General features: G+C 37.7%; 1 protein-coding gene across 3 annotated transcripts; it reads left to right on the forward strand.

The window, feature by feature from the left end:
- Positions 1-1,555: 1,555 nt before the first annotated feature.
- On the forward strand, positions 1,556-19,018 carry cabp2a (calcium binding protein 2a). 3 transcript variants are annotated; one of them, XM_061046988.1, is made up of 8 exons: positions 1,556-1,820; positions 2,257-2,439; positions 10,597-10,818; positions 14,402-14,432; positions 17,709-17,843; positions 18,209-18,318; positions 18,496-18,643; positions 18,828-19,018. In XM_061046988.1, the coding sequence occupies exons 1-8, from the start codon at positions 1,761-1,763 to the stop codon at positions 18,851-18,853; spliced, it is 915 nt and encodes a 304-aa protein (XP_060902971.1). In that variant the 5' UTR covers positions 1,556-1,760; the 3' UTR covers positions 18,854-19,018. The 3 variants fall into 3 exon arrangements, with proteins under 3 accessions (XP_060902971.1, XP_060902987.1, XP_060902980.1); XM_061047004.1 differs by lacking the exon at positions 10,597-10,818 and having other exon boundaries at positions 1,571-1,820; XM_061046997.1 differs by lacking the exons at positions 1,556-1,820; positions 2,257-2,439 and adding an exon at positions 9,895-10,286.
- The last annotated feature ends 3,932 nt before the right edge of the window (positions 19,019-22,950 follow it).

The following is a 22,950-nucleotide window of genomic DNA, read 5'->3' on the forward strand; positions in this document are numbered from 1 at the left end:
CTTAGAAAGGAAAAGAAAGAAGGTTGCCAAGTGTAAGCAAATAATTCTATTTAACAACCAATTTAGTGGTTGATAAGATGAGAGAGCAGTGACTTTCAAGCATATTGTAGTTTGACCTTCAGGTTGACCTTTCAGTTTTGTCTTTGTTTTACTGCAGTATAATTATGTGGCCAAACACTGATGTGCTGCAGTAACTAACGAGTGGTAATTGACTTTGAGGAAATTGTGTGGACAACAAAGATGTCTTTTCTTTTCTATTGCTTTCTATTTAATTTAATTTAATTTAATTATATTCTATTGTTTTATTTTCTATTGCATATCATTCTATCGTGTTCTAATCAAGTACAACAAAAATAGATCAAATGAAAATGTATTTTTATGGTATGAACAAAATCTTACAGTCACAGGCCTGTATGTATGTGAGCAACAATTCATCTAAACTGAACAACTGATTGATATCAATGAATTAATTAATGAACATTACATGCATTGACGAGACACATGTGACATGTTATGTAACAGGCATGTTCAATTTAGAATCACAATATTTGGACCCATTGTATGAGTCCTGTGAATAACCTCTGTGGTTCCCAAAAAAAGGAGTGCATTGACATTGACTTGAGTATCCCGGTTATGAGCCTTATCCCGGTTTTAGTATATTCCAAATATGGCGTTTACAAGCAAACATATAAACATCAGAGCCATTTTCAAGTTGGTCCTAAAACAAAGGCAAACTTCAATATCTGACATGCTTCATGGTGAAAAAGAGGTAAACACTCTGCCTTGGATTTACAGTTTACGTTCACAGATACTGCATAACTAAAAAAAACAAATCTCTGGGAAATAAAGCAGTAGAACAGCTAAACTCTCACAGATTGAGTGCTTAATGTTTTGATTAATACTTGGTTCTTATCTATAGTAAACAGTTTTTGTTCCCCTCACAAATTAAAAAGCTTATTATTGTTTATTTATTAGCACTTCTCTCCTCTCTTTGTCTTTCCATTGGTTCTCTTGTGACGCTCTGCAGAGAATAATATCAGGCATGTCCACAAATAAACATAATCCAATTTATATGAACTTAAACTCTATTCAGTCACATGTGTGGCCTTGAATTCAGAAACATATACTTTACCAGTCATGTCCCGTCTTTTCTTTGTATTTTATAAATAGAAATGTAATTTTATACTAAATTGAATTTGTAAAATGGTCAGTCTGCAAAGGCCCATATGGTGAATGTAATAAACAAAAGGAAGCAATATAAAGGGCAGAGGATTGAGGACAGCAGCCTACATCAGCTTGGGAACAGATGAGATCAGAGAGAGACGGAGAGGAAGTGAATAGGGGATTATTTCACATGTCACATACATGCACAGAAAATGGTGCGCTGCTCACAAAAGACAATGTGTGACTGTTTGTATATCATTGTTCAATTCATAAAAAGTTATTTTTTAATTCATGTCAGAGGGCCTACACATGATTAAGGGAGTATAAAAACTGACAGAGTGTGAGTGAGGGGTCCATGTGGACACATGCAGAGGAGGGATGAATGAGAGAGAGAGGGAGATGAGAGCAGGAGGAGCAACAACAGTGGATGATATGCCTCGGATTATCAACTGGTGTCAGATGCTCTAGAGGCAGTTAAAGAGGAGGAGTGGACAGGAGCGTGCAGGCCGAGAGAGAGAGAGAGAGAGAGAGAGAGAGAGAGAGAGAGAGAGAGAGAGAACGAGGAAGCCTCTGTGCATGCAAGCAGCTCTGCAAAGATGACTGACGCCAAAAGCGTAGCAACCATGGAGGTGCCAGAGGGGAAGTTAATGAAAAAGGTCAGTGGATGTGAATGTAGTTATATGACTTTGCAGTGCCCTTAATCCTGCCACAGCTGCTCTTACTCACTTTATGTGATATACTGTGGTGACCCAACCCCTGAATGAACACACACTAATCTATTGATTTTAGTAGGTTAGTTTTCCTTTATTTAAACACAATATAATTAAGAGAACAACTATGTGTGCAAAGAAATACAACTTTTCATTTTTAGAAAACGTCTCTTATCTTGTACATTAGAATGGAAATATTAAATGCTGTTTTCCCACCTCAACTTTTTTTTCCTTTTCTGTCCTAAGTGTTCAACTGTTTCATCATTCATAATCTTTGCAGCATGAATTATCATTGCTCACACAGGTCTCTCTCTCTCCCGGCCTACTTTTCTGTCTCTTACCAAGTACGACAACTTCAAGCTTCTTTTCTTTTCTTCTCCAGGGTTCTATCAAGAAGAAGATCGAATCGTTGAGGCGATGGAGTTCAGCAAGCATGAAGAGGCATCCAAAGCAAAAGGCCAAGACCTTGAGTCTGTCTTCCCCCGTGGAGAACCCCGAGGACCTCTGGCTGAAGGAGGGGGACAGGAGAAAGCTGCGACCCATCGTGGACTCGGTCTTTGGACAGGTAGGGCGATGAAGTGGGAGTTTCATGTACCTAGTGCCTCTGTCTGTGTGACTGAAACATTTGACGATGACACATAATAACTAACAGAAAATGACACAGTCACTGCTAACATGAGTGAAAACAGCCATGTGCTTATTACAGAAGGTAACAATGTTCTGCAACTTTTTAAACACATAGCGACTTCATGGGAAGGTTGCCTGCAGAGTCTTTAAACCATAGTTGTGATATGGAGCAGTATTACACAATATTAATATTGATATATTATTATTTCAGGGTTAAAGCATTGTCAGTTTTATGTGCTGCATTTGCACCATATGCATGTAAAGACTTGTGAAAAGTATTCCGTTATATTGGTGCTAACTGTGTGTGCAGATACAAGCATTAAGGTAAATGTCTTAATCAGTGAATTCAGATCTGCCTGACCTTCACCGGTAGTTTTCTGAAGGAATCTATTGCAAGGGTTAAATGTTATTTTTAAAGCGTCTGTTTGATTAAAGGGATTGTGTGTGGACATGTGTGATGAAACTTGTCTCTCTCTTCTCATTGGATCAGTGGATTTTGGTTGTATTGCTCCCACAATATCAACTAAAGCCTAGGTTTTCTTCTCCACCACCACCTGTGGTTATGCAGTACTCAGTATTTAGCATTTATTTATTTGCACAGTAAAGGAAAAAAATACATATTAAACAAATAACAACCTTCCTGCACAACAAGTGCAGGAAGAGGCAGAGAACTCAAAGAGCTGTGGTTTCAATTGAGCAAAGAAACAGATCCTGAGAGTTACGTTCTGTATGTTGATTTTAGAACAGTTTATCTATCTGGCAATGATGTTGTGTACATGTGTAAGTCGTTGTTTTTTTCCAGAACAGAAAATTAGCATCATCAATGTCTAAATCACACTGCATCTTAGGCAGAGTAAAAATGTAAAGGTCTGTTTCTGCAGCATGCTGTTTATCTCCTCATCTGACATCAACCCTGTGGTAGAGAGGACGGGCATTACAAATAACTTCATAGAAATATTGAATATTTTTGTAAAATGTATTTTTTGCTTTTCTTAGATCATGAAGTTACGTAAGAATTTGATTATGTTTAATTACCAGCTAAAGGAAATCCTTACAGGAGCTTAAATAAAGATTTCTGGACATGACGGTTTTTTTTTATAGCTCCTAAAAACAAAAAGGAAAAAAAGCAATCTAAGAAAAGGATTTAAAAGGGTTTCTTCTAGACAACAAAAGCTATGATGTGCAAATAACTGGTTTACAATTAACAGATCATTACTTCTGAAACCTGGCCTGTATTGAATGCTCTGCATTTTGACTCTTGTGGGTCCTCTGTGGAGATTTTCTCTTTTCTCTCCAGTTCTAATTATTCAGATCAGTCAGCTGAACAGTAAGCAGCAGATGAAGTGAATAATGAGAATATTAAGGAGGAAGGGAAGGGTTGAGAGCAGGGCTGTGCTTGTTGGTTAGAGGTCATAAAGAAAGAGGGAAGGGATTGATTGCGATGTTGACGGAGATAAGAGCTTAAACCGAAGGACATCGCTCCTTCAAAGTCACTCAAACTACAGAATCGAGCCAATGGATGTATTTCTGTGAAATCTTGAGTCTCACAAAAAACAATAGTTTGACATACATAGGGCTTCAAACTGTAAATGGATTGTCCAGTCAGAGTGAGAGAGCTATTATATATTGCAATGACACACTACCTTATCCGTACAGTAGGTCACTCGTATTACTTTCCTTAATTATAATTTTCAAAGAAAATAATCAGTAATTGTAATCAGCGTGTTCAGTTCGTAACTAACTTTGCAAATTAACTAAATCCAATCTTGGTGAGACTGAGTTATTACTTAACACACTCACTTTAGAATGTAAAGGACCAGTGTTGTTTTTAAATTCAATCCGTCCGTGCATTTTTTTCCGTTTATCCGAGGGTGGGTTGCAGTGGCAACACGCAAAGTAAGTCAACTCAGACCTTCACTTTCCAGCCCAGGCCAGACGGGATTTACAATCCATCCAACGAGGTGGATCTTGATCTACCTTAAGGTATCCTCCCAGTTGGCTGTGCCCGAAAAAAAGCATCCTAATCAGATGCTCAAACCACCTCAACTGGCTCTTTTTCCATGCAAAGGAGTAGCTGGTCTACTACGAGAACCCCCCGAATGTCTGAGCCCTCCACCCTTATCTCTAAGGCTGAGCCCAGACACCCTCCGGAAGAAAATTAATTTGGGCTACTTTTTTAGTCACTACCCATAGCTCATGTTAAATCAGGCTCAGCTTCCTCTTCACCATGACGGTCCTGAACAATGCCCGCATTACTGCCAGTCCTTAACCAATACAGATTCTTCCAATGCCCAATGGTGTCATTTGTCCGGGGCAGCAATTCTCCACCCCTACTGATTACAGCCTGGGGCAAGTCTTGCTTTCCCCTCCTGAGCAGTCAGACAGTTTGCCAGATTTTCCTTGAGACCAATCGAAAAGTCCTTCTCCGTAGCCTCCTCCTACACCTCCCGTATCCGGGTTTTTGCTTGTACAACCACTGAAGCCACAACCCTTCGCGCCATACCTGTACAGGTAGCCGGGGGCTTGTGAACATCCCCACACCCACCTAGCGCCTCTCACTCTGGGCAACTTTGGACTAGTAGAGAGTTCAGCGCCTCTCCAGGAGTTAGGTTCCAGAGCTGGAGCTGTGCCTTGAGATCAGCTGGTAGCGCTCAAGCTAACACACAACTCCAGCTTCTTCCCTGCTAGTAAGGTCATGTTCCATGTCCCAAGAACCAGTCTGCGTTGCTGGGAAAAGGCTTGCCCAGGCCCCTGCCTTTGCACGTGGCCCCCCATGCCTCTCCCTGCGGATGGTGGGCCTACATGGCAGTGGCTCCACGTTATTTCTTAAAGCCTGACCAGGCCCCATGGAGGTAAACCCAGCCAACAGATGCTTTCCTTCAAGGGACTATTGTTGCAAGTTGTTCCACACTCTCTCACTCACAGATGTCTGACTCTACCCTCTGTCCTGTCTCTCAGATAAAGGCAAAAAAATCCCCAAAAGAAATCTTTAGAAAAAATAAATAAATAATAAAGGAATGTGCAGTTGTATGTATTTGTTTAGGACACAGCACCTTGCAGAATAATGTATAGTATTAAGATCTTACCATTTCCAATGCCAGACTTTAAAATGACAACTTTTAGCTCACAATAGTACACAATAGTAGTTCAATCTTACTTTCTTTTTCTAATCGTTTAGCAGCCCAGTTTGTATAATCGTCATATTGGAATGTCTTTGTATTGTATGAAACAGTTTCTGTAATCTGTACTTGTCAAATGTATTGGCTGTCTACTTCCTTGAGTTTAGGCTGAGTGCCACATGACTGCCTGCCCAAGCAAGTGAAGAGCATCTTTAGCTACAGCTTATGGTATCTCTGAAGCCCTCTGATGGAGAAGTAATAATTTAACAAGAACAGAGGGATTTTGTTATTAACAAAGAAACACTAATCCTGGTTACTTGAAAACAAAAAAAAGTGTTCACTTTATTAAACGCATGTTAAACCTAGTCATTTTTTGTGTTTCACACCAGCACAAAAAATGTGCCAGGGGAACTTTTAAAACTATTCTTCTAGCACTGTACATGAAAAGTGTAGTTCAGCAATTCAAATCAGTTTAGTTCAATTCAATTCAGTAAACTTTATGGGCATGAATGTGGAAATATTGCTAAATCATATTATAAACCAGAAAAGTAACTGTGTAATTGCCTATGAAGTGTTCAAAGTATTGGATTTGAATTGTGTTTTTTTCCATGCACATGGTGTTTATAATGACGAGAAGTTTGTCAGAGATCTAATTTACACAAAATCATTTTTAAAAGAATAACATTTATAAAGGAGGTTAAACTTGTATTTTGGCAGTTGACTCCTTTCATTCAGATGTTGTTGTATCATTACATCATCATATCAGGTTACACTTCCTACAGCTAAATGACAGTATTCATATTCTGTGGATACAAAGCAGCTTTAGTAGACAGATTTAAAAGTAGGTTAGTTGATGGTCCATTACTACTCTAGCACTCTTAGTGGCAACAGTTGTGTCCTATATTAGGGATGGAGATAAAGATCCTGTGACGTTTTTACAAAGAGTCTCTTTCAGACCTCATAATATAAAAATATAAAAATAAACTCTTAGGTCACATGAAGAAGAGTAAACAAAATTCTGGACAGGTGCAACAAGCATTATCCACTTTGTAAGGGGTCATTTGGAGAGAATGAGATCAAGGTATGTGGGCCAATCCAGACAGCTTTGTGTTGTTGCAGTTTGTAAAATCATGTCAGGTTAGAGTGAAAGCCGCCATCTGTAACAGACCTTTATTTCTAAATACATTTGAACTGCTCTCATGGAAATGCAGATTTTGCGTCTTTCTGTTTGTGAATAAAATTGGAGAAGTGCATTTTTCTGTTTTTGTCTTGGACTTTTTGCAGCATTGAGAGATGCTGTAAGTCCACTCGGGGGTGTCTAAGCAGTCTATAAAACATTGATACGTATAACAGCAACGTATATCCAGTTAACACCGGGCAAATAGAGCGTTGATGGCATCATGGTAAATGTTGTATGTGTGCGTGTGTGTGTGTGTGTGTGTGTGTGTGTGTGTGTGTGTGTGTGTGTGTGTGTGTGTGTGTGTGCATGTGTGTGTGTCTCTCAGGGAGAGAGAGGGAGAGATAACTGGAAAACTGTGTAGATATTGATTAGATTTAGATAAGATAAGAGATAAGATTTACTTTTGGGCTTTTATTATTATTATTTATTATTTTATTATTTGATAGGACAGTGGATGGAGAGACAGTGGGGAATGACATGCAGAATAGGAGTCAGAGGTCAGACTCTAAACCCGGGCCACCTGCTTGAAGGACCTATAGCCTCCGTACACAGGGTGTGACCTTACCACTAGGCCATCAGCACCCCTTTTAAATTAATTTCATGGAGTGATTATGTCACCTCTCAGGTCAGAAGGTGTGCCTTAAGTGTACTGGGTAAAATGACAAAGACTAAAGGAATGCTTAAGCCCTGACATCAAATAGCCTTACACTACATATAAGAGGATTTCTATATGTATTCATATATTGGGATTATGATAAAAAACACATTTGAAAGGCTTGGTGACAATGTTATGCAGGCTGTAAATAGTCAACATTCACAACGTAGTGATACAGCTGGCCTCGTTTTTAGATGTGGTTGCTTGTAGAAATATCTGCATTTAATTTTCTAGGTGACCCCGTTTGAATCCTATGACGTCATTTCAAGCATTTGTAATACATTTCTGTTTGTATGCGAAAGTGCAGGCATGTGTAAGCAACCAAATACACATGGACCCCCCCCCCCCCCCCCCCCCCCCCCGTCTGGACCAAAATGCCTACGCCACAGCTGTTAGCATAGCATGGCATGCAAAATCCTGACTCTTGGAATATGTCCATCGCTACCAGGGCGGTATTCTGTCCTCTATCCTCGTGTTTTGGGGCATCTGGTAGGCTTGATGTTGTTGACGGATAGATCATTATTCTCACCCAAGTGCTCTGTTTCAGGAATTATGGTGAAAAGCTTTGTAATCACACCAGGTTTTTGATTGAAGCAGGATTTCAGTAATTCCTTTTTTTTTTTAAAAGAGAGAGGGACAAAACTCTGTCCATTTTCCTCTCTATGGGATGTGTCTACTTTTGCAGTCATCACTGCAGTTCCAAGATGAAATGAAGCTGAAGCATTTTGTGCATGGTTGTGAAATATATCATTTGTAAAAAAAAAAAAAAAAAGCAGAACAAAGCTCATTACAAGACTGAGGCTTCTATTTGCTAAACTGATTGATGTCCAGCTGGATCAGTGGGCTAAGACACATACTGTTATATAACCGAGACACCGTGGACACAAATCCTTTGTCTCAAGTCACCTCAGCAACCCTTCTCTTAATAGATTCTCAGTTATGTCTTTTTTAATCAAATAGAATAAATCAGTCTCATAATTATGTGTAGAATTATGTCTGTGGAGCTGGTGGAGATACAGCGATCATAACAATGTCACAAGATAGCTTTCACTACTCCACCTGTATCTCTCTCTACATGCTTTGTGCGCTGTTCAAAAACACACGCAAATCCTGCTATAACTGAAAAGCTGGACTTGTGCCTTCGACATCCAAAAGGCCTGATGCTGACATCTGGTGGTGGTACAAAAGTGTTACAGCGGAGAGCAAGTTCATTTTCGCACCAGCGGCAAGCTTAACTGTGCTGCTCTCTGAAGCTGACAAAAAAGCAAAAAAAGCTTTGCATGTGTAAACCAATATTCCTGTAAAGGTTCAATAAAACATACAGGGACGTTCACTGTAGTTTCATTTAGCATTTATGAAAGCAGAAGGAAAGATAGAATAAGAGAAACAATGTGATAATAATAATAATAATTTATCCTTTATTAATCCCGCGAAGGGAAATAAAATTTTTACACTGTGTTTAATTAACATGAACACACATAAGCCGAAATACACACACATGCACAAACAGGATCCTATGGACATGCATTAATGGAGAGGTCTAAGAGTGAGGGGACTGCCCACAGTGAGCTCTCCAGAGCAGTTTTTAGAATTTTTTAAAATTCTGATGAAACCCATGTATCAGGTCTAGGCAAATGGCCAACCTCCTATTAGTCACATTCTGCTCAAGGTTTCAGAAAGCAAAGGGAGGTTTTTCTTGTAGCTGCCCCATTGTGCTTATTCATGGTGGATTTAGTTGGGTATTACAAAGCGTACAAGTCAGATTCTCTCTGAATGAAAAGTGTCATTAGGTAACTGTTGTGTAGATTTTATGATCTCAATAAAAATGTATTAGCTCATGTATTCCTTGTATTCCCATGCATGGCTTCTTGCAGTTCCCTCAATTTAAACTTCTATCAGCTCCCATTATTTCTACTTTAAAAAGAGGATGATCTGTACCTCCCTCTTCAATCCTGTAGTCCCCAAGCCTGTCAGCATAACTCTTCCCCTCTAATCTGAAATGCTGGGGATTAAACAGGCAGCCAATTCTCCATCCATAACTCTACCATCCCCCCTTTTACTCGCTCCCTTTTACACACACACTTGCACAAATAAACACACGAGTTGCCAGACTAGTCATTTTGAGACTGTAAGCCCGATGTTTGCGCGGCAGAGAGAGAGGAAGGTGGGTGGGATGGATGGATTAGATTAAGTTGGTCCAAATTCAAAGGATCACTCATGGCAAGAAGGGTTGACAGATAAACGCAAAAAAAAAAAAAAAGCTTGTGTTTGTGTGTGAGAGGCAGGGAGAGATAGAGAAAATGGTCGAGTCATGCAATCAGAGCCAGAGACTGGCCGCAGCAGGTTGTTTCAGTCCAGATATGACCCGGCTTTCCCACCCCACCCCGTCTCACTCCAGCACTCTTCTGCTATTCACTAACATGCACCACACGCCTCAAAGCTCATCATGACAGCGCTCAATATCCTACTGGAGTTTTAGGATTTAATACAACATATGCCTACCTGGTCTCACTCTGGACCAAATAGCATCTTGGATCCACTTGGACACACATGAATTGGGACCAATCCTCATTTGCACGCAGTAGAAGAGGTGCAGGTGACAACATTTGCTGTCGTCTCACTGTGTGTGAAAGACACTGAACCCATGGACTGCTCTGGATGTAGTGGATTTTAATGTGACGGAGCAAAGAGGGAGATAAAAAGAAAAAGACTGAGAAATAGGGAGGAACAGGGGGGAAACTAAGGAGGATAGGGAGGGGGGCATACAGGGAGACTTGGGCAGGGTGATGGGAAACATCAACAAGGCTTCTAAAAAGAACAGTAAAAAGAAGGTAAGGACTCATTTAACTGTTTTCTGATGAGAGACAAATAGATTTAAATGATAAAGATATTTAGGATAATGCTTTTTGGATATCCAAGCCTTCACTTATGTATAGCAACTGCTTTAAATATTTCAAAGCCACATTTAAACCTTACAGGTTCCTATCAGGCACAAAAGACTTTCAATGGATTAAGGTTCTTATGTACAGGACAAATGTATTTTGTGATTTGACTCGTGAATGAGTACAAATGATTGCAAAAATGAGTCAGTAAGTGGCTGTTTGATCTCGGTTCTAATCCAGTTGGTTCCCCTCCTTAAAGGGAGAGTCGCCTGTAGAACGAGGTAGCACCCCAATGGCTGCCACCACCCTGGGGGGCCTGGAAGGTGCAGGTGAAGCAGACACGGATGAAGAGGAGGAAGGAGGGAGCGAGCAAGAGTTTGAGGAGCCTCTGTGTGCTCTGGTTAAGAACTGCAACATGCTGCACAACTTAGTGGGGCCTGCTTGTATCTTCCTCAGACAGAGCTTCGCTCAGAGCCAGCTTGTATGTATGACATTACACACACACACACACACACACGCACGCACGCACGCACACACACACACACACACACACACACACACACACACACACACACACACAGTACAGAATTATAGCCAAAATATCCAATAAATCTCTTCATCCATTTTCCACACTGTCCAAGGGAAGCTAAAGCTAAGGCCATCCATCAGCCTACATCATCATCTCAGCTTTCCAATCCAATCTGCTTCAGTAAGAATTTAACCCTGGACCATCAATCCTATAAACCAAATGTATCATATTTGATAAGAATACTGACTGTTTTGTGTAAACTATCTTTTTAAAGTAGTCCTTCAAATTCATTGGAAGTACCCGTAGTTTCTGTACGTAAATTTGTCAAAGCTTGAACAAACACTCAAACAAAAGATTCCATTAAAGAAAGACGGAAAGAAAAGAAAATAAGAACAAAGAAGGACAGAAAGAAATGCTCTCTACACTGTGAGCTTCAAAAAGAAAATCATTGGTTTGGTAAAAGGCTACACAATAATGACTGAGTTAATGACCTCTCATTTTGTCTTGATTGTAATTAGATCATAAATCCCTTCTGTTCATTTGTTGAAGAAGTCATGCAATGATTTTTTTCCCAGCTTAATGGCCAAAATACAGATAAGGAATATGGCAGATATCAATTATAGTCATCCCCTGACTGTGCAGCTAGCTGCACTAATTGAAAAGAGCCATTAGGACAGTAGTGAAGTCACTGATCTCAGTCCCAAATGGTGATGGCTGCCATAGCAAAATCACTCTAAAGGAAACAATCACCAAACACAATGACATTTAACAGACACATGTTCCCAGGGGTTGGTGGAAACCAATATCAGAAGGTGAAAGGAGAGAAAATATTTGTATATAAATGTGCATTCTACAGGTGGCTAGAAACATGACACATAATTCCTGTTGCCCTTTAATAGCTGGATACCATCCTGTTTTCTAACAGTGTTGGCTATAAAAGATGACAGTATATCCTTTTCAGGTTTAGAGCCCCTTCAATCAGCTAACACAGGCCTTTAAAAAAAGAGACCAATGGCAAAAAAATCACTTCAGTAACTCTTTTAAATGCCTTCCTTTTGGTTCAACAGATCATTTGAACCTTATTTTAAGACTTTCATTTGAGGTTATAACCAGCAGCGTTGGTGTTTCAGTTCACTGATCAAGCTAGTTGATATCTGCTTTCAGCAAAAACAGACTCAACACTACCTGACTAATTATCAAGTGCAGAGGAACAAAGGAAGTATCTGCTTAGAAAAAGTAGTTTTACATTCAGCAGCTATGAGGGCTGCATGTTTCCATCAGGATTTAGTGGACACAGAACGGAGCTAGAAAGAGGTTGAATACTGGTCGTACATACAGGTCAGAAAATTGCTTACATTATTTTGAACCTTCAGATTAGAAGTGACTGTATATTATGTTTTGATGCAGAAATTAATTTGCTTAAAATGATGGCAAAAGTCGTCATCAGCTCAAATCTGTTGCTTATCAAACACTATTTAAAACAACACTTGCGGGGAATTTGGTTGCGTAAACTTTGGCCCCCACTGAAGGTCTCTTAGCGCAACTACACTGTTGTAAACAGCGCCGCTACGCCTCCCTCTCATAGACTATGTGCATTTGTTGATGAGTAGAGGGTTGCAAAGAAGGTTTACTATTGAATACTGATACCCATCGAGATGTGCTACCATGCAGCTCTGTGAAGTCCATGGGGCTTGTCATCATGACGGAGAAATACTTCCTCTAAAATCTTTAATAAAGGTTTTCATATAGAGAATCAACAAATGCTTCAAGTTTCCTTACAGTGCAAATGTAAAGTATTGGTGATTTAAAGTGATTTTGCACTGGGATTATTACTTGATGGAGGATGATTGTTCATTGAGATTATTTTGTTCTGGTAGTACTTTTTAGTCTGGGATATGGATATGTCGTTTCACATCAATATTTACTCTAGTCTTGATTCTTGCTCTGTCAGTCTCTCTTTTTTGCGTCACCTTGTCTTACCTTTGGTCATTCTATCAAACAGCACAGAGATGGGCGAACTGGCTTCTTTGAAGCTGAAAGCTGGTGTGTGAACTAGTGCCTTAAAGCCATACACAAATCTCAAGAGAGAACTGCCAACATTACATAATGATCAAGGCAGGCGACTGTGGCACTCAATCTGTGGAAATGGGATAGTTGAGATTTTCCCCGTTGGAAGTTATTGTACCTTTTGAAGTTTCGACTTTGAGTTTTGATAGTCAGATCCATCTTACATCAAGGCAATAAACCAGTAGCAACCTTTCTGAGTCACCAAAATCCTAAACTTGTCGGACATCTTCCTGCTAATACTTCAAGTTGTTGATGAGGACGAATGAATTCCTAGACAGAGGACACAGAGATTAGTCTCACATTAGTCTTTTCATGGACAGTGTGAGAGTTATAGCCTTTTCATAATCCCCTATAATCCCACTTTATTGTTTGAAACTGCAAACTACAAATAAGCCATATTGCTTTTTTGGAGATTATTGCTTTTGCACATTTTTCCTTTAAGATTGGCGGCAGTATCTGAGTTACAAAGATTCTGCTTCGTTGCTGATGTGCAGAAAGTCAGATTTACCAGACAGTCACTCATTTTTGCACATGAAAAAAAAGACCACCAGCAGAAGTGGAACATGTGGTTTTGCTGCATGCTGAGCATCCTGCAAGTGTGTTAGTGTTTGTTAACCAAGTGACAGTTGAGCCGCAGTGCAGATGCAAATGAAAATGACGATGCAGATCAAGATTTATGAAAAAAAATCAGTGGCAGATTGGAAAATGAAAAACCGATAAGCCTTCGTGATTTGTAATACAATTTACAGCTGTAATCTCCCTGCCACTGTTCTCTCTCTCCTACATCCTCTAATCCTGGCCTGTATTATTCCTTGTGCTGATGTCACAGCCTTGCAGGACACATCCTGACATCACCTTTTGTTCATGCAGCAACATGCTGAAGCCATCTCATCAAAAACTAAAAAAGGGTTTAACTATTTTCACATACCTCAAAGTGACATTTATCTCCAATTGAATTGTAATTTCTATCAATGTATGTTAAGATGGGCAGTCTTTCTTAGAGCCCCCATCATACAAAAAAGCTTTGTTGCATGTGTGTGTGCTTGCAGATGTGTGTGCCTTATCTCAGTATGTTTGGAGGGGAGAAAGAGACCAGAGGCTTTCTGCGTGATTTGATTTTGTGTATCTGTGGGTTTGTCTTACACATTTGAACGCTTGTTGAGGAGCATATGCCCCTTAGACTTTCATAGCTCCTTCTTTAGCAGGAACAAAATGAGATTGGACATGAGATTGTGGACTAAAAGGTCATTAGGGTCAGTCGGATCAAAAACGAAATCATCTTGTAATAGAATCTCTGCTCGGGCTGATTTAACATTTAATTGAAAAAAAAAAAAAAAAAAAAGGATTCACAGCAGCGAAAAAGACCACAAGAAACTACAACTCCAAAATGTTTTCTTCTGGTTAATGATGACTGACAGTGTTTTTATAACCTTCCCTCTTTACTGTTTTTCTATCTGCACCAACACAGGACAGAGATCTTCGACCAGAGGAGATGGAAGGTACAGAGATATAAAAAAAACAAAGATTAATCCAAATAGTGCATTCATCCGTTGTCCCCTCAATCCTGTCTTTTCCTGAAACCGCCCTCCTTTCAATCCCCAAACCTTCTGTTTGACTGTGAAATAAAGTGCTTCACCATAAAGAGTAAGACAATCAAACTGCTCCTCGACTTTGCCCTCTGACTGAATCTCAGCTGTAGGAACCAGCAGTATTATATTTGTTTTTTTTAACGTGTACTGTGGATCAAAGGGAAGGATTGTTATCCAACTATATTCCTCAGGTCGGTTTAACACTTTCACAGGATTTGTACAGGATGTTGTAGATAATCACAAAACGTGTTTGTGTGTTTGTGTGTTTGTGTTTTAGGGGTTATAACACAATACAATTGGTGAAACAAAATTGATTTTACTCTGTTTTTTGCTAGGCATTTTGGTAAACAACAAAATTAAAAGTGATGCACCGTCTGGCTATATGATCAACAAATCTCATAATAAAACAGCTACATTTTGGGGCATTCATCCAAACACAAGGAGAATCCCAGCCTATTAAACAGCCCCATAAAAGAACACCTGTCAACCAATGATACAGTCTCTAGAAATGCTACCATTGCTCTTTGAACACAAGATGGTTTTAAAAAGATGCATAAAAAAACAAGCAAATTAGTTTTGTTTCATTCGCATCCCTCCTTGTCTCCGCCGACATTACCCATATTTTAAAACTGACTGCCAGCACAGTTTGAGTTTCAGGTGGGTTACACTTTTAGTAATTAATGTAGTCTCAATCCTCTAGCTCAAGTTCAAATTAAGAGCGCAGGCAGACATCGGTCAGGCATTATCTCTCCAACGCATGACACTCATATTTTAAACATTAACAACCTAGCCTTCTCAAATCTCCACCACAAAGTGGCGCCATTTAAAACATTTGTCTTAGGTACGACAGTTTATCCTGTTATCAGGGTTTGAAATAGACGTCCCCCTTCATGTAATGTATCAGGTCGGATTTATATTATTATATAAGTCTGAAACTATCTGTGTTCTTAGTTACATATATTTATGTGCAGACAGTTTGCAGCCCTTTCTTTAAGAATTGACTAACTAAAATCAACATGAACTTTTCTTATCAGTGACTTATACTGTAGCTGATCAATTTACTGCCACAATTCTCTAAAATACTGGAAAAACTATACTTTGTAAGACTACATGATCTTATTACTAAACACAATATACTGTATGATCAACAATATGGATTTAAAAACAACAGGACCACCTCAATGGCACTCATAGAATTTGTAGAAGAGATTACAACAGCCGTCAAAAACAAAAATTATGCCGTAGGTGTTTTCCTGGATCTTCAAAAAGCATTTGACACAGTTGACCATAACTTATTACAAATAAAACTACAGAAATATGGAATCAGAGGAGTTGCACTGACTTGGCTCATCAGTTCCTTAGACAACAGATATCAATATGTTCAAATCAATCAGGTTCAATCAGAACAGATGAAGTTAAAGTGTGGAGTTCCCCAAGGTTCAGTGTTGGGGCCATTATTATTTCTTCTGTACATCAATAACATATGTGAAGTCTCCTGTATTTTAAAAACTATTTTATTTGCTGATGACACAAACTTACTATGCTGTGGGGACAATCTGTAAAAACTTTTGGATACAGTGGGAAATGAATTAAAGAAACTGAAGAGTTGGTTTGACTCAAACAAACTAACATTGAACTTAACTAAACCAAATTAATAATCTTTTGGAAATGATCAACTGGCTTGACCAAGAAACTTATGATTAATGATTTGGAAATTGAAAGAGTGGCTGAAATAAAACTTCTTGGAGTTATTGTAGACAATAAATTATCCTGGAAATCACACATACAATACATCAAGGAAAAAATATCAAAATGTACTGCAATTTTATTTAAAGTGAAAGGGCTGTTAAATCAACAGTCACTTTACACGTTGTACGGCTCCCTAATACTCCCATATATTAGTTACTGTGTGGAAGTGTGGGGGAACACGTACAAAACAAATACTGAACCAGTCTTCATTCTCCAGAAAAGAGCCATAAGAATTATAACTAACTCCAACTACAGAGAACCAACCAACCCACTCTTCATCAAACTGAAAACACTGAAACTCAAGGACTGGGTCAAATTTAAAACCCTTCAAATCATGTACCGAACAGTATCCAAAAGTTTTTTCAGCAGAGGGACAGTAAACACAATCTCGAGCAGTAAGGACCAACATGAAACTACACTGGGTGTTAATTTATGGAACAGCTGCAGTGGTGAAATGAAAACATGTAAAACATGAGGACAGTTTAAACACATTTTTAAGAATAAAATATTTAATAAATATAAAATTGAACAGTCAATGGGAAAAATGGAATCAATGTCAGTTGTAAGGTCTGTACCGTCTACCAATTAATGTGTGTAATACATTATATCTGTTGCTTTTGTTACTTCGTTATCTGTATTATTTGACTTTATTTTTTAAAGCTTAGTCTTGGATTAATTTATTAAGATAAAAAGATAAAAGGGGTAGGACTGGATAAGTTATTTAACTTCATCCTACACCCTTTTCCAACATGGACTGGTTAAGGAAAAATAATCGAGCCACTACAGAAAGTATGCTTTGATTGCTGTTTGCTTTGTTTGTAATGTGTATTTTTATTTTATTTTTAAAACATGTTCGAAATAAAAATAAATCAAATCAAATCAAATCAAATCAAATCAATAAGCAACTAGTAACTAGTGCTAATTGATCCAGTGACCAATAAGAAACTAGTGATTGATTACCTTTAAAATAAAGCAGTTAGAAAATAAAAAAATATTGCTAAAAATTGGAATGTAAGACAGTGGTACCTGAGTAAAAAATAAAATTAACAGAGGCTGGAAAAAATGTGCATATAATAGTAATCGGTCTCACAGAGAGAGAGCATTAAAAGTCCAGCATCTTACAGATTAACATTTCCAACGTCTTTACCAAAATGTAACTGTCCTCACAGTACCAAACTGCTTCTTAAGTTAATGCTAACCTCAGCAGAAATGTATTTATTTCTTTTTCTGTGGCACCACCCAGTGGTAGCATTAGAAAATACATACCAGAAATCTCACTACAGTACCAACAAAAGGATGGATTGAAATAGTCAAAGATACAAAAACCGCTGGACTGTCTCATTTTTCAACATTTCATCAGAGGGAGGAGGATACATAAGAGTCTTCTGAGGAATTCACCACTTCCCTGTTGTTGTTTTGCTTTTCTTTTTTTCACAGAGCTCCGTGAGGCATTCAGGGAGTTCGACAAAGACAAGGATGGCTTCATCAGCTGTAAAGACTTGGGCGAGTGCATGAGGACTATGGGATACATGCCCACAGAGATGGAACTGATTGAACTCAGTCAGCAGATCTGTGAGTGCTTCTAAAGACACAACATGAGTTAACAATCAGTCAAGGAAAAGGGAAGCAGTGGCTCAGTCTGAAGAGACCAGAAGGGTCATCAGTTCAAGTCTGGGTATCGACCAAAGTATGGAAATTGGTTTGGTTGCTGTAGGAGCTTCCTTCCTGAGTACTGCCGAGCTGCCATTAACCAAAGCACTGAACTTTGTGCAGCCTCCTCTCCATTAATGCATGTCTGTAGGTCCTGTTTGTGCATGTGTGTATTAAAGTAGCTTCCAATGACAGGGTGTAACCCAAATATCCACTCAGGGATTAATGAAGTATAATAAAAATGAAAGATGAGGTAACAATTGTGTTCTTACATTCCCCCCCTCTAGGTGGCGGCAGAGTGGACTTTGAGGACTTTGTGGAACTGATGGGTCCTAAGATGCTTGCTGAAACTGCAGATATGATTGGAGTCAAGGAGCTAAGGGATGCATTCAAGGAGGTCTGCAATACAATCTAATAATTTTCAACAAAATAGAAGTGCATTTTGTCTGAAAGGATTAACCACTTCAGAACTCACCATTAATGCACGTCTTTGTTAAATATCATGCCATACATTTCATATCTATATTAAATAGATTTTCTTTTTTTTTCTCTACCACACCTTTTGATTCCTCAGTTTGACTCTGATGGTGACGGTCAGATCAGTCTCGGAGAGCTGAGGGAAGCCATGAAGAAGCTAATGGGGGAGCAGCTCAACCACAGAGAGATTGACGAGATCCTGCGAGACGTGGATCTCAACGGGGATGGACAGGTGGACTTTGAAGGTGGGTTGTTCAAAATAAAGAAACTAAAACAGAAGAAAAAGATCTCTAGAAACTGCTTTTAAGTGGTATGACAGAAAGATTTTACAAATATATTGATTTCTGTTTATGCGGCGGCATGGATGTTAAGGTTGATAACTTTCCTTTTGTTTAACCAAGTATAAGAACGTATCTTTTCCTTCCCCAGAGTTTGTGCGAATGATGTCTCGCTGACTCCTCACCAAATGTCTCACTACTGCACTAAATACGACAAGGACCAGACTGCACACTGTTAATATATGTGTCATTCTTCTTGATGTACAAACATGTATTGATGTCTGTGTTACGTTTTCAGTTACTTCCATTATTTCTCAAAAATAAAAATATCCCTTAAATGTGTTACTGCTATAAGAAAGCAATATATATATTTAAAATGTGATGAGAGATGTTCGGTCGACGACTCTTTGAGATGGAGAATATTTAACAAACGCTGAATTAAATGGCAATACCTCTTTACCGAGAACTACATACCAGCAATACACTATATGCATTATCTTTATATTTATATATACATTTAGAGCATTTTTATGATGCCATATCTAAAATCTAAATCAAGAAGTGTTATGACTGTGACTTTGTGATGTTACTTTAGTGTAGATAGCAGAAGTACAAACTGCCCCACAGATTCATAATGTGATAAATCATTTTAACTTCACTTTCAGCATTTTATATAATCCAAACAATGCAGGCAAAGAAAAGCAAGCCATCTTGTTTTGTTACGGTATTTGTAACACTAATGCATTGAATTTTGTGGTGTGCTACACTTCTGTTTTTTTCACATATATGTCAATTTTCCATTCGTTAATTTCCTTAATCAGTCCCAAAGTTCATTTTATGCAATCCTGTATACATGTTAAATGTTATTTTTGTACAGTGTTCAACAAGTCAGATCTTTTGAGAAATATATTGTAAATAAAAACAAATGAAATCAACTCAAATAAACTAGTTTTTACTGACCAAAAACCTCCTCTTTATTTCTTTATTTTCTCAATTTAACTGTGTTCAAACTGATTTCCTGCACTTGCACAGAGGCTTTACTTTTTCATAAAGCTTTTCATCCTTACTTTATTTTCCCTTCTTAATTTTAGGTCTCTTTCTTTGCCTGATAAAGGTCTAGTACTGATACATCACTAATAAATGTTAGTTTGTAAGTTTGACAGTGTGCGGGAACTTTACCTTTAAAGGCTTAATATGCGATTTTTCAGACTTAAATGGGTAACACTTTATAATAACCATCATCTATAAAGGGTAAATAAGGGTAAATAGATAGTTAGTTAATAGTTATTTACTGTTAACAAACAATGAAATGATAGTTAATAATGTTTGCTAATGATTTTTAATGCTTTAATTTATGTTATGTTAACAGTTTATTGATGCACACATTATAACATTTAATATACTTTATAAAGTGTTTGTTAATGATGACCAAATGATTTATAAACCTTTAAGAGATGGTTTATAAAACATCTATAAACATTACAGAGCTACATGGACCAGATATTTGTTCATGGTTTGTAAATATTTTATAAAGTGTCTATTAACATTATTTGGATGGTTATTATAAAGTTGGAACTGAAGATTATAATCCCTTATTAATACTTTGTAAAGCATCTATAAATATTTTTTAGATAGATAATTAATATTTTATCAATGATTAATAATTGGTTTATAAACCATCTAAAAGCATTATCCACACCATGTTTGTGCGCCCCATTAAATGTTTCATAGATGACCTATAGAAGATACACTTTTTGCACACCAATAATAAAACACTATATTTTACAAACTTTTAAGTTAATGTTGACTAGAAGGAGACCATCGGAAGACTCGGGGAATCGCACTGAGTACCTGCTAAGAGATCACCTGATTGTGATAGTGGAACGAATGGCTGAGTAAAAAACACTATAATGTTTCTTTAGGACACCTGCTTGATGATATTGCTAAATGTAGCCCAGGTTTAACTATGACACATTCCTTTATTTTAAAAATAACATATATGTAGTGGAGGTGTAACTCAAGATATAAAGTTATTGAAAGATTGTTAGAAATTATTTTATGCCTAAAGAAGATGATTGAAAGATAACAAATACAATCATATCTAGCTGTCTCATCAAGTCACTTCTAAGGGTTAAATTTCTGTTGTTGTCTTTGAGTGATATGATGAGTTTGTAAGTGAGCCAATCGGTGAACTCTTTTAGTCCGTGAGCCGGCCAATCCAAGTTCCAACGCCTTATTTGCTGCATATTTTCCTACAAAAATGAAATCATAGGATGGGTGGGTGGGTGGATATGTAGCCAAAAACCCCTTGAATTCATATGTCATGTGTCATAATTTCTTAGTTAATGTAATTCATGATAGCAAAGATAATACCTATATCTCTTAAGATACTTTTCAGAATATAGAAGACCACCAGTCACCATGGCTCAAAACATCAGCATATAGCTCTTTATAGATGCTCATACTGATTTATATATTTTCATCTGTAACTCATGCATGTCTCAGTATTTTGCTATCTTTATTTATTTTATTGTATTTTGTCGTAGCTGTCCTGAACTTGTCTGTTTGTTTTTTTGTCATGTATATGTCACCAGTTTGTCACGATATTGCACCTAATAATAAAAAATAAAAAAATACTTACCTGTGCTTCTGAGTGACTCACAGTGTTTGCCTAGTGGCTCCTTGTTTCCCTTTTTCGGATTTTGAACGTTTTTTTTTTTTTAAATCTTTTTGTTTAATTAAATATTTTACATCCATATCTGCAATTGGGTCCAGTTCCTTGTTTTCCACTTCCTGACAGTTTCTTGCCCATGTGTGCAAGGCTTAGTCCTGCCTTGTTGCTGTTCTGCCTTCATAGGCAAACTTTTAAGATGTGCAAGGACCTTTTTATTCCATTTGAACTACTGGAGCTTTTTCTTTTTGAAAATTCAGCATATATCCACAAAACACAGGACCCTGCTTAAGATGGAAATGTTTCCCCGTAGTGAGTTAATATTGTGACACTGTCATAGACATGCGATGGACTTTTTTTGAATTTCAGAATGATGGTTGTTGTCTTACATTATGACTTGTGACATTTTGATGTAAATCTTTTTCTATCTCAATTACTTTTTTTATCACACTATTTTGACTTTAGCCTTTCTCATTTGGCCAACATGACTTTTTATCTCGTAATTTGAACTTTCTTTAGGCCGACCATGTTATGTTTTCCCATTGTCTATTTCCTATTGTGTGCTAGTTTCAATCTACTGCTTACATGCACTTTCCTAATATCATGTTCCAAACATAAAGCTGAAGTGTATTTGTTTTGAACACAAAGAACATCTTTGTGTGTGTTGGAAAGAAACTAGGATTAATACACGAGTAATCATTTCTTTGACTTTGTCGTTAAAAAGAGTTCCTGAAGATGAAATAGACCTTTTTTTTTTGCAGCAAATATTCTCAACCTGTCATTAAAACACTTTGTTTCATTGCATTGGATCCAAAGATGAATTAAAGGATGTTATAAACGACCTGTGTCTTTAAGTGTGTTATATGCTATATGAAAAGTTCTCAGGTCTCAGTTTGATTTGAAACGGTTTGTGAAACATTATCCTGGAGAAATGTCAACTTTCATCAAGTCAAAGATCATTTGTATAACACCCTGGTAATTAAAGTGCAGGGATTTCTCATTATATGGAGAACATTTTTACAATAGCTCAAATGAATTGCCATTATTAAAAATGTTGTATTGAAGGAGCAGTGCTGAACGACAAAATAAATGTATGACCTTGGCCCGGTGTAGTCCTCATCCATATAATCCTCTCTTCAGGACAGACGCTCTCTCTCACCTTGTTCTCACATTTGATCATTGTAAATAAATTTGGTGTTATTTTGGTAGAGCTCGTCTTCGACTCCTGTTTTTGTTGCAGCCTCAGAGCCGGGTTGTAACAATGGAAAGAGTTTCTTCTTTCTTCCATGTTTTGATATCGTTTGACACAATACAGACGCAATTACTCTCCACTGTGGATCTTTCTCCAAAAGAAAATATAAATGTCTTTCAACAGATATTTTGTCAAATATGTATTTGTTGTACATTTGTTGAAATTGGAAATTTGATCAACTCCTCTGTTGAGTAAGATCGATTTCAGGATTGCATCATACAGCAGCAAAACATAAACCTCAAATTAAATAATTCAGAATCAGGATATTAAACATTTTTGAGAAAACCTGTTTTTTTCCATAATAAGGTGATATTATTAAGGATATATAAATGACCCCTACATCAAAATAAA

This window comes from Labrus mixtus, chromosome 2, assembly GCF_963584025.1.
Source record: "Labrus mixtus chromosome 2, fLabMix1.1, whole genome shotgun sequence".
Lineage (NCBI taxonomy): Eukaryota > Metazoa > Chordata > Actinopteri > Labriformes > Labridae > Labrus > Labrus mixtus.

Bases quoted from the DNA above. Each gene is read 5' to 3' on its own strand.
- cabp2a (XM_061046988.1), top strand. From the start codon at position 1,761: ATGACTGACGCCAAAAGCGTAGCAACCATGGAGGTGCCAGAGGGGAAG. The intron at 1,821-2,256 runs GTCAGTGGATGT...TTTCTTCTCCAG, and splicing joins AGGGGAAGTTAATGAAAAAG to GGTTCTATCAAGAAGAAGAT. The intron at 17,844-18,208 runs GTGAGTGCTTCT...CCCCCCCTCTAG, and splicing joins TGAACTCAGTCAGCAGATCT to GTGGCGGCAGAGTGGACTTT.